The sequence below is a fragment of the Megalobrama amblycephala genome, linkage group LG10 (genome assembly GCF_018812025.1).
Source record: "Megalobrama amblycephala isolate DHTTF-2021 linkage group LG10, ASM1881202v1, whole genome shotgun sequence".
NCBI classification, from domain to species: Eukaryota; Metazoa; Chordata; class Actinopteri; order Cypriniformes; family Xenocyprididae; genus Megalobrama; species Megalobrama amblycephala.
This window is the reverse complement of record NC_063053.1, coordinates 32,897,522-32,910,507: the sequence shown is the minus strand read 5'-3', so window position 1 is coordinate 32,910,507 and position 12,986 is coordinate 32,897,522. Positions and strand designations below refer to the sequence as shown.

At 34.2% G+C, this 12,986-nt stretch overlaps 1 protein-coding gene across 2 annotated transcripts in view; it reads right to left on the bottom strand.

Moving 5' to 3' along the window:
* Window positions 1-1,566: 1,566 nt before the first annotated feature.
* Window positions 1,567-12,986, bottom strand: part of rps6ka2 (ribosomal protein S6 kinase, polypeptide 2) — a 61,517-nt gene continuing 50,097 nt past the window's right edge. For both annotated transcript variants that reach the window (XM_048205788.1, XM_048205789.1), the window contains exons 16-21: window positions 10,627-10,785; window positions 10,305-10,466; window positions 9,902-9,978; window positions 7,778-7,895; window positions 6,165-6,302; window positions 1,567-3,059 (exon numbers count right to left, since the gene is read on the bottom strand). In XM_048205788.1, coding sequence (XP_048061745.1) covers window positions 2,934-3,059; window positions 6,165-6,302; window positions 7,778-7,895; window positions 9,902-9,978; window positions 10,305-10,466; window positions 10,627-10,785 — 780 coding nt within the window. In that variant the 3' untranslated portion in view covers window positions 1,567-2,933. The remainder of the gene's footprint in view (window positions 3,060-6,164; window positions 6,303-7,777; window positions 7,896-9,901; window positions 9,979-10,304; window positions 10,467-10,626; window positions 10,786-12,986) is intronic.

Genomic DNA, 12,986 nt, shown 5'->3' with positions numbered 1-12,986 from the left:
TACTTGTTTATTTATTTGAACGACTAGTCAGGTGCACACAGTCTTGTCTAGTTTATACCATATATTAATTTCAAGAACTTACATGGTCAACATTTAAGTAGGCTATCAATCACACATCATAATATTGACACCAGTTTGATCACATTTTTATGTATTTTATTTATAATTTTTGGTATGCAAGCCAACACAGAGCATAAAAGTATAATTATTTCTTTAGCAAGGACAGATCCTAATACTTTTGCTGTTTGGTAGGTATCACTGAATGTCTCTACACCTGATGCGCTGACATAAACCTGTTTCTGAGTATTGTTATAAAACAAAAATCTAAAACTTCACATTTCACATGTAAAAAATAAGCCACATCAGCAAAAGATAAAGTGTTTGGCTGAAGGACCTGACACAGCCCAGAATGTGTTTCTCTGCTTAACAGAGCTTCATTTTGGAAAAGGTGTTGATCATATTGATACAAAAATAGTGGACTGTCTTCTAGAGAGTATTTTTATCATACAAAATTAAGGTTATTTTCATCTGTACCGCTATCATTAAACTTTCAGAGGCTGCTACAAATTGTGTATGGCATGCGAATAGAATGTCTGATTATTCTTAATTAAGCAGAATGCTATGTGTGGAGAGCAGATTTTCTAATGCACGGTTATGAACTAATGCATATAGGCAAGTTGGATTACACTTTATTTTGATGGTCTAAATCAGATCTACTAACTATTAGTAACTTTGCAAGTATGTCAACTAACTTTCATTAGAGTATAGTATACTGTTAGGTTAGGGTTAGTAGAATAAGTTGACATGTAGTTGCAAATAGTTTGTAGAATGTTTGTTGGGACCATCAAAATAAAGTGTTAAGCAGATATTAAGCAGACAGTCTACTAATACTCTAATGAATGCTCGTTGACATGCAGATGCAAAGCTAATTATAGTTAGTAAAATGTCTAAAGTGGACCATTGAATTAAAGTGTTACTGCAAGTTATGACTTCTGATGGAAGAATTATGTAATACTGGTTAAAGGATTAGTTAATAGATAATTTACTCACCCCCATGTCATCCAAGATGTTCATGTCTTTCTTTCTGCATTCGAAAAGAAATTAAGTTTTTTGATGAAAACATTCCAGGATTATTCTCCTTATAGTGGACTTCAATGGCCTCCAAACTGTTGAAGGTCAAAATTACAGTTTCAGTGCAGCTTCAAAGGGCTTTAAACGATATCAGACAAAGAATACACCCTCCCTATTCAACTTACGAAATGAACGCAGCGCCAGTTCCATTTTTTCTGTAATTAGAATAGGGAAGGTGTAGGATGCACAGCGTAAGCTTTTTGAAGAATACGAAAGTGCGGTTTTGGCGGAACCACTTGGAGGGCAATCATTTGTTTATATAAAGCATATACATTTACATATTTTTTTCAAAAATGACCAATCGTTTTGCTAGATAAGACCCTTATTCCTCATCTGGTATCGTTTAAAGCCCTTTGAAGATGCACTGAAACTGTAATTTTGACCTTCAACCGTTTGGAGGACATTGAAGTCCACTATAAGGAGAATAATCCTGGAATGTTTTCATGAAAAACCTTAATTTATTTTTGACTGAAGAAAGAAGGACATGGATGACATGGGGGTGAGAAAATTATCAGGAAAATTTTATTTGAAAGTGAACTAATCCTTTAAGGTTGCCTTTAACATCATGTAACAGAAGATTGTAATGGTTAACTGTAAGTGTAATAGATGATGACCTCAGTACATAAAGCATGTCATGTGTTTTCAAGATCATTGATCTGAAGACTTTCCAATATATGTTAGATTATTTTGGTAGTCTAGTTCGAACTGTATTTTTACCTTTTTTCTTTCTTTTTTTTTTTTTTTCTATGAAAGTGAAAATACATGCACATGTTTATATTCTAAATTTTATTTCTTTATCATTGTTCAATCAATCTAGTGCAAATGTGTGGCACTTGTTTAGGTTTCGTGCTTATGCATAAAGGTCACTTCAAAATAATTAGATAAAAATGTACGAGATATCTTCAATAAACACATAAATACTTAAATAATTATATAGATAAACGTGCATATCAACAAACACATTTATAAATAATTAAATAAATAATTAAATAAATAAACCAACCAACCAATTTGGTCCAAATACACAAGATGAAAAAAAAAGAAACATTCGAATTAAACACAGCTGTGTTCGAAAAAAATCTCAGCATTAGCCTACATAAGACCAATAAACTAAAAAAAAAAAGAATAAGATAAAAAAAAAGTAAAACTGGGACATAAAGAAAGTAATTACGTAGTAAAACAAAAACCAAAATGACATGAAAGATGTTCTTTGTGCTTTCATTAGCATGTTAGAACCATTTGTTTGTCATAAAAATACATACTGTACCTGGCATGCATGTTCAAAAGATGTTAATAATGCTGGCATATTAAAGGCGCAGCACTCTCACCATGAAAAACCAAAACATCTTCAGTTAACTTCTACATGGCTCTAATTGAAGTGTCTGCAGCAAGTAGTAGCAACTTTTATGAATGACTGGGTTTCCGACCGACTGCACACAGTTTGGGAAAGATAACTGTGATCTTTGCTGCACCATTAAAAGGAAACACTCCATGATGCTACACTCCAGAGGTTCACAAGGGTGGAACACACCAAAAAAAAAAAAAAAATGCACCGCGCTCCGCAAGATCTGTTTTTGAGCACTGACAGCTGTGATGTTTGCATCTGGCCCTCATCAATCTCCACATCAGCAGAGTCACTTGGCAGATCATTTGTCTCTCTTTGGAGATAGCTCTGACACTTTCTGGTCAATCCAATTTTTCCACTCTGCTCCGGAAGCTTTGGCGGTTGTCTGGTACCTTGTCCGAAGCCTGGGCGCTGACATTTCTTAAAGCTGTAGACGCTCCCGTGTCTGGCCGGAGTACTATAGACGAGTGGATGTTAGTCTTTTCATGCCTCTTCTCTGAGCCAAACTGGAAGAGAGCACCGGCTCCAGTTTTGGGGCCTGAGGTGATCGATTCAAAGCGGAGTATGTGGCAGCCATCGCTCCCTAGGAAAAGATGTCATAGATTGAATTAATATATCATGAATTATGCAATGTCAAAGCATTAGTTGGAACCCAAAAGTAGTATCTATGGCCCTGTTTCCACCTGGTATTAAGATCGATAGGATCACAAGTAGACGAGGGAGACACATTCCCGTTTACACCTGGTATTTTAATCCGTCTCTTTTGTCCACTTTCAACCACTTCTGCCCTGATTTCTTCGAGGGGAGGGTTTATTGTGTGGAGAGATTTGTGAACGTAATAATTCAAGTTGTTTTGTTGTTATGTTTGTGATATATTACACACATTTTTGTCATACGTTGCATATGAAATAAGTTTCATAGGTAAGATGTGTTTAACAGAAGATATGTTATGTAAATGTGACTACATGCAGGGTTCAAAGAAGAGCAGAGAGGGAATACACTCATACATACACATACAGAAGATCATCATTATACAGTGTATATTTAGTTGCAACACTTACAGTACTGTGCAAAAGTCTTAGGCATGTCAGTATTTTGACCCCCCAAAAAAGGTTTTAAGCCTGTTATTTATATCTTTCGCTGGTGTGTCAATAGGAAATATCCGTTCACATTTCCAAACATTCATTTTGCCATTAATTGTAATAATCCAGTGAGATTTTTGAATACACAAGGAGTCTGACAACAGCCGGTACTCCACATGGAGATCTGATCTCACCATCATCGAATCCGTCCGTGATTACATGAAACAACAGATGAAACTGAGACAAACTAAATCCAGGAGAACTGTGGCCGTGTCTCTAAGATGCTTGAAGAAACCTGCCTGCAAAGATACAGTACTGTGAAGAGTTTTAGGCACTTGTGTAAAAATGCTGTAAATTAAAAAAAATAAAAATACTGTTATAAATAGATTTTATTTATCAGTTATTTTATATTAAAGGTGCCCTAGAACTTTTTTTTAAAAAGATGTAATATAAGTCTAAGGTGTCCCCTGAATGTGTCTGTGAACTTTCAGCTCAAAATACCCCATAGATTTTTTTTAATTCATTTTTTTAACTGCATATTTTGGGGCATTATAAATGAGCCGATTCAGGGCTACTGGCCCTTTAATTCTCGTGCTCCATGCCCACGAAGCTCGCACTTGCCTTGAACAGTGCATAAACAAAGCTTACACAGCTAATATAACCCTCAAATGGATCTTTACAAAGTGTTCGTCATGCATGCGGCATGTATGCGTCGGATTATGTGAGTATTGTATACTGTTATATTGTTTACATTGATTCTGAATGAATTTGAGGCTGTGCTCTGTGGCTAACGGCTAATGCTACACTGTTAGAGAGATTTATAAAGAATGAAGTTGTGTTTATGCATTATACAGACTGCAAGTGTTTAAAAATGAAAACAGCGACGGCTCTCTTGTCTCCGTGAATACAGTAAAAAACGATGGTAACTTTAACCACATTTAACAGTACATTAGCAACATGCTAACGAAACATTTAGAAAGACAATTTACAAATATCACTAAAAATATCATGTTATCATGGATCATGTCAGTTATTATTGCTCCATCTGCCGTTTTTCACTATTGTTCTTGCTTGCTTACCTAGTCTGTTGATTGACCTGTGCAGATCCAGACGTTACTGGCTGCCCTTGTCTAATGCCTTTCATAATGTTGGGAACATGGGCTGGCATATGCAAATATTGGGGGCGTACACCCCGACTTTTACGTAACAGTCGGTGTTATGTTGAGATTCGCCTGTTCTTCGGAGGTCTTTTAAACAAATGAGATTTATATAAGAAGGAGGAAATAATGGAGTTTGAGACTCACTGTATGTCATTTCCATGTACTGAACTCTTGTTATTTGACTATGCCAAGATAAATTCAATTTTTCATTCGAGGGCACCTTTAACTAAATCAAAACAATCTTTTGTGTGACCACGCTTTGCATTTAAAACAGCTCTTGTCCAGGTACACTTGGGCATCATTTTTCAGGTAGCTTTGGAGGCAGGTTTATTAAAATCTCTTGGAGACACGGCCACAGTTCTTCTGGACTTGGTTTGTCGCAGTTTCATGTTTCTTCATGTAATCACAGACGGATTTGATGATGGTGAGCTCTGATCTCCATGTGGAGCACCGGCTGTTATCAGTCTTATTGTGTATTCAAAAATCTCACTGGATTATTACAATTAATGGCAAAATGAATGAGGCTGAAATGTGAACGGATATTTCCTATTGACACACTACAGCAAAAGATATAAATAACTGGCTTAAAACCTTTTTTGGGGGGTGAAAATACTGACGTGCCTAAGACTTTTGCACTGTACTGTATATTAACAGAAATAATAAGAAATTCCTGTTGTAAGAACAGCTAATGGAGTGATGGACTCTGAGCTGTGTTGTCAGGGTAACATTCAGGTGAAAATAATGAGGAAGAACATTCATCAAGAACATTCCAAACAGCTACATTATGACACACAATTGCCCTGCTCCCTCCAAAGTCCCCACTTCAAGGGCTCTGCCCTTCAGAGTAAGGCACAGGGATGCTCACTTCAGCATATTAGATGAAGGATCATGTGACACTGAAGACTGGAGTAATGGCTATTGAAAATTCTGCTTTGTCATCACAGAAATAAATTACATTTGAAAATATATGAACATAGAAAACACTTATTTTAAATTCTAATGCTATTTCACAATATTACTGTTTTATTGTATTTTAAATAACTGATTAAATAAATGCAGCCTTGGTTAGCATAAGAAACCTCTTTCAAAAATCTTACAGACCCCAACTTTTTGAACAGTAGAGTATGTACTGTCAGTACAGAACAATGGCTTTTTTGTGATATCTATCCTCTATATTTCTCCTCTATATATCAAAAACTGACCCTTTGTTAATTCACTATGGCAACATTTGTTTGATTTGTTTTCACTATATTATTTTTCTTTAGTATACAGTTATGACTTCATTTTAATTGCCATTCCAAGCCAAAAGAACTATTCATTTGTTTAGGTGTAAAACATTTGAAGTGGAACAGATGCAGTTTTACAGGTGAACATGAGGTGGCGATATTGCACTTTCATAGTGGAGACTGGATCTGGCAGAGGCAGATGGGATAACAGGAGCATTACCTTCACCAGTTGCACGTCCTGTCTGATCAGCTGGCTCTGAGATAACTCATCGCGGTTCACTATCCACTGATGTCTGAGAACAAGAGGTGCCGTCAGCCGCTGATGAGGATCCACATGTAGCATTTTAGTGACAATGTCCTGTAAAAATAAATAAATATAATATATATATATATATATATATATATATATATATATATATATATATATATATATATATATTAGTATTTTTTTGTTTGTTTTGCTTTCTGAGGCTGAAATCATTTAGATCCTAATGAAGATGAATTAAAGGAAGAAGCGCCTTCACAGCTGATAGTAAACACTGAATGTGCACATTATTACTAGGGCTGGGCGATATATCAAATACATACAATGCATTTACTATTATAATGTTAGCAATATAAAATTAAGTATTGTGATGATGTTAACATGCTTATATTTTGTCATTAAGTTTCCTAAAGACTGGTTTACCAATCTGTCTCAGTTTAGCATTAGAGTTGATAAGATAGGTTCAGCTCTGTAAATCAATTCAAATCAAATTCAATAAAATAATCCAAAATTATTTGTTTGTGTCATCACTCAAAAATGATCACGGACATCCCTGCATGGGTTTTATTGCATTTTTATTGCCTAAATAAATAATCTATCTACATTGCTCTCTATTACTGAACAGTGATATTGATATACACTGCTATATATATATAAAAAGTTTGGAATAATTATTTGATCAAAAATGCAGTAAAAAGCATTAATATTGTGAATAATATTGCAATATAGTAAAAATAGCTATATTGTGAAATATTATTACAGTTTAAAATAACTGTTTTCTGTTTTAATATATCATAAAATGTAATGTATTCCTGTGATCAAAGTTGAATTTTCAGCATCATTACTCCAGTCTTCAGTGTCACACGATCCTTCAGAAATCATTCTACTATGCTAATTTGGTGCTCAATTATTATAAGTTATTTTTGGTACTCAGTTAATATCATTGTTATTATCAATGTTGAAAACATTTTGCTGCTAAATATTTTTGTGGAAACTATGATACTTTTTTCAGGATTCTTTGATGAATATGAAAATTCTAATCTTTTGAAACCTTTTGTAACATTATACATGTTTTTATGGACACTTTTGATCAGTTTAATGGGTCCTTGTTGAATAAGAGTATTATTTATTTATTTATTTATTTTTTACCCTTAACTTTTGAATGGTAGTGTATCATGGTTTATACAGAAATATCAAGCAGCAAAAACTGTTTTTGACATTGGCAACGATAAGAAATCTTTCTTGAGCACCAAATCAACATATTAGAAGGATTTCTGAAGGGTCATGTGACTCCAAGACTGGATTAATGATGTTGAAAACAAGAAAAAAACTACATTTTTAAATGTATTCAAATAAAAAACAGTTATTTTTTCATAATATGTTTGTTGTTTTCGTTTAGTGAAAGGAAGTGTGGAATACATGCCTTGATTATTTTTAACTAGATTTCACTTCTTGTATTAAACAACAAAAATAATTTCTTTAAATAAAAAAAAAAAGATACTAATTTTGGTTTATGGGCTATATATTGCCCAGGCCTAATGGCAACATGCAAAAATAAGAAACCTGACCTTGGCTGCGTCAGACACTGTGTCCCAGTTGCCTCCTGCGAGGGCAAATTTCCCACTGCCAATGCGAGCCAAGATCTCCTCTGGAGTGTCGTCAGGGCCGTTAGCGAAGGGTGTGAAACTGTGGGACAGATTGAATGCTGAGTGTGTGAAAGAACTTGTGAATGTGCCCTTTCAGAGAAAGGGTGAGAAGAGAAAGAAAAGAGTGGCTTTTTTTTTTATAATACTCCCATTTCCACCTAGATATATTTAGCATACACATATGGCTAGGTCAGAAGAGCGAGATGAATTTTTTTCAAATGTTCTGATTACACAGAGGTTTAAAGCTCTATCCATAGTCAGGAACATTAAATTGAGAGTTCTGCTTGGCTTCTGATAGCTCTGGCATTGTGTTCAGCACAATTACTCTGTGACTTGACCCGGCTTACCTAGTAATCCCCTCCACCCTGCTCTAGAAATTAGTCCCTTCATCTGGGCAATGGGAAAGTAGGATGTTCTACATAGGGTTTTCATTCGTTCGTGTTGACAAGTCACTCATAATTTTATAGAAAATTATGAAAATTAAGGCTGTGCTCTTAGGTCATGTGGGTAGATCGTTTTTTATTGAAATGATTCAAATGGTAGGAAGATGTTAGCTTATATCATGCCTAGATGAAGACTGTCAGTTCATTAAGAGCAACAGACTCTGTTCAAATTGAGATTAGTTAAACATGAAAAAAACTGCAGCACAAGTAATATGGTAATATGGACTTATATATATGGTAATAATGTGGTAATATGGAGTATGTACTAGGACTGGTTTTCTTTCTACTGTTTTTGAAAGTGAGCTTTTAACTATTACTGAGAACCTCACTCGTACGAATTTCTAAATCATACGTATTTTACAAGTTGCCAAACTCATATGAATTCGTACAAATGACCTACCCCTAACCCCACCTCTAAACCTGCCCATCACTGGGGTTTAGACAAATCGTATGAATTCGTACGAGTGAGGTCGTACCAATTCTTATGAATTAGCCATCTCGTAAAATACATACGAATTGGCCGTGAGATAGCGTTGGTAAAATTGTTAACTCTCAGGTTTGGGCACCACTACTTATTCTTTATTATTATTATTTTCCACAAATTAGAATAACATTGAGGTCATAAAATAGTTATATGAAAATTATGTAATGACCACAAAATCAAATCAAATATTTCATAATCGAGCTTCTACAATCTTTCCAGCTCTGCTGGAGCAGATGCATTTTGGGATTTTTTTTTTTTTTTTATTGTTGTTTTTTTAAACACTACTAAAGATTCACATGTATGCTTAACATGTAATGAATAATTTTCCTTCATTATCTCAGCTATTTGTCTTTATTAAAATTACTGTATAGTTTATTTTTTAAAAATATGTAGAAACAATTTATATTTGTCTACAAAACTAATTTCAACTAATGAGACGTGAAGGTTTTTTATATCATGAGAAACAATAAATAAAAATCAAATATGTACAAATTTTGCCTTGTAATATAAACTGTGATTATATATTTAAATACTTCATACACTACCGTTCAAATATTTGGGGCCAGTAAGATTTGTAAGATGTTTTTGAAAGAAGTCTCTTATGCTTACCAAAGCTGCACTTATTTGAACAAAAATATTGTGCATATATTGTGAAATATTATTACAATTTTAAATAATTATTCCATAATCTAATATATTTCAAAATTTAATTTATTCCTGTGATGCACAGCTGAATTTTCAGCATCATTACTCAAGTCTTTAGTGTCACATTTAATATCATTCTAATATATTGATTTGGAACTTAACTAACATTTTTATATATTATTATTATTATTTTACATATTATTATTATTATTATCGAACTGTAAACAGTTATGACACTTTTTTTTAGAATTCTTTTATGAATAGAAAGAATGGCATTTACTGAAAATAGATTTTTTTAGTAACAATGTAAACGTCTTTACTGTCACTTTTGATCAATTTAATGCATTTTACAGTAGTATTATATGTATTTTCTTTTCAAATAAAAACTAAAAATGAAAATCTTACTGACCACAAATTTTTTAATGGTAGAGTATATGTAATATATAACATATATGCAGTTAAGACTCAACTTACCCTGCCAGCATGGTGTATAGTAAGATTCCCAGACTCCAGATATCACAGGCGGCATCATATCCCTGTTTCTTCAGGACCTGTATGAATCACAGGTTTGTTGTTATAAATTGCACAACATATATTATAAAACAGTTTTTTTTAATTGCTTTGGTGCAATTTTCACAAGCAAATGGTGCATTTTCAAAACTCTGAGTACTATGCAATTTTTTCAACCATTTCAGCATATTTTCAATTATGTTAGTACAATACACAAAATGACAATGCATCTTTTCACTAAAAGCAATTGTTATTTATTTTAAATTACACGTATGACTTTTTACAAACATTGAAAAAAAAAGTTTTTTTTTTTTTTTAGATTAATAAATCATAACAGCGCTGAAAAGAAAAATGGATCTAAAAGTACCTCTGGAGCCACAAAGTTTGCAGTATAGCAGGGTGTCATGAGCAGACCATTTTCAGCCCTTAACTGTTTGGCAAAGCCAAAATCACAGATTCTGATGGACTCTGGGTCACCCGTTTCATCAACATACAGGATGTTACTGGGTTTCAAGTCTCGATGCACAACCTGAACACGGAAGTAGAAACAACGATGTAGTAAATTCTACAATGTGACTTAAAAGTAACCAAAATTTGTGTAATTTGTTCTATTAGAACTTGTATGGTATGTTTATCTTCATTAGCAACTAACTATTTAGTGTCCCCTCTGTGACCACATGCAAACTGACCCCCTGTGAATGCAGATACTCCACAGTCTTGGTGATGGTGCAGAGCACAGCTGAGGCCTCCCGCTCTGAGAAGCACTTCTGCCGCAGGATCCGGTCCAGCAGCTCTCCCCCTCTCATCAGCTCCATCACCAGATACACAAACTTGCCGTCATCATAGACCTGCAGCACACAGCACAGCGCTCACTCTCTCCATCACACTGCAGTGATGCAGCCTTCACTCACAGACAGGAGGGAGCTCAAGAGGGCTTATATAACCAGAAGAGAACTTATGAAATTGGATCAAAGGTAACGAAGGTTAACATAGTAAGACAGCTGAGATAAAGGCCCTAAAAACATTTAAAATTATATTAGTGGGCTGCAGTGTTTTGTAAAATTCTGAATTCCTTTCTGTCCAAGAATTTAAACTGAACTGGCCACAACACACAGGATGTTGAATTGGAATACACACAGGATATTGAAAGAGGAGTTTGAAATGGAATTCGAAGAATTTCAACACACAATAGAAGAGTTTCATTAGTCCATTAGCTAATTTGGATTAATTATGTCTATTTATTTCCTGATATGAAGAATATTTTTTTCACCCAACTGATTAGACATTTCTCTAAACTAAAGGGTCTCTCCAAGCTAATCACATCATTTTCAGGCCTAACTTTATGAAAATTAATATTGATATCAAAACTAAAATCTACCCCAGTGAAAAAAACTAAAAAACTAAAATGTATTTAAAATACATTTAATTTGTGCTAAGTGTGCTACAAATACATTTACATATTTATGTGATAAATAAAAATACCCTGCAATTGTACTTTTGGGTATATTAAACTGGTATACTTAAAGTCTGCTAAATTGGAACAACTAATTTTGTGCTTAATGCATTTTAATTGTGTGGAAGTAGTGCTGAGGTCCAACTAAAGACATACTTAAGTGTATTTGATTGTGCTAAAGTGGAACTATTGCAAGAATTCAGTACTTTAGGTACACTTTAAACATCTTGCATTTAAAGACTGATATTATACAAAGATCATACAATCCTCATTAATATGATATTGAAACACTTTTAGGCATACTGTTAAGAAATGTGCATTGTGCAATAAAGAAATAAAGTTTAATTATAATTTTATATCATTTGAAGTATAAAGAATTTTATATAGATTTTGGTATTGGGTTTTTTACTAGGGCACAGACTAGAGGGTATGCACATGATGTCACAGTAGGCGGAGTCACATGCGGCTACACCCACTGACTGGCAAAAGGACTGAGTGGCAGCACTGGTGTTCAACTTCAATGCAGTGAAAACACATAAAAACACATCTAAAATTGGAGAGTGGTGTGATCGACTGTACAAATACATTCAACAAGAAATCTGAGCTATCTTTTTACAGACTGCCAAAAGCTACAGAAAAAGAGAAGCAAATGGACTGCTGCAATTCGCAGAAACAATTAAACTTCAGGCAACGAAATGTGGATTTGCTGTTACCATTTTGTGTCAGATATGGCGAATTTTGCGGTAAGGTTATATATTGTATCGACAACTTATCAATTAAATATTTACCATCTTATATTCTACATAACTGTAAAGTTTTCATCAGCATTTATTAACAACACACATTATAAAGAGCCTTGTGTTCTACAAAGAGGGATGGTTAGATAATGTTAGACAAACCCAGGTTTCCTTACAAAGCAAGGTTTGATAGATTAAAAAGATAGGAGCACAAAGCAGTTGTTAAATAGATTCAATTTACACCGCAGAACTCTGTATCGTCTGCCTTACGGTAACAGCAGACAGTTATCCAGATAACTATAAAAGTTTCTACAAAATATATTGAAACAACCAGAGTATCCATTGATGTCCTCATCACTTGAATTTCGCCAACAAATCTTGTCTTGAAGTGCAACCAAGTGTCAAGTCAAGTCAAATTTAATTGTATAGCGCTTCACAATACACATCATTTCAAAGCAGCTTTCCAAGAACCACTGATTCGAAACAAAAGATTCGTAAAGCTTCAAAGCTTCATGAAGCAGTGTTTTGAAATCGCCTTTCACTATATATTATCGAATGAAGTCGTTAAAAGTATTCTCATCGCTTCATAACACTGCAGTCACATGAACTGTTTTAAATATACCTTTAGTAGCTTTCTGGGCATCTGGCCTCACGAGCCTTCGGATTTTATCAAAAATATCTTAATTTGTGTTCCGAAGATGAACAAAGGTCTTACGGGTGTGGAACGACATGAGGGTGAGTAATTAATGACAGAATTTTTGGGTGAACTAACCCTTTAATTTAAGCAGATACACGTTTTCACAGTTTCCCCTATTAAAGCCAGTCATGTTTGCAGGATGTTTTGCAACTCAGTCTGGCT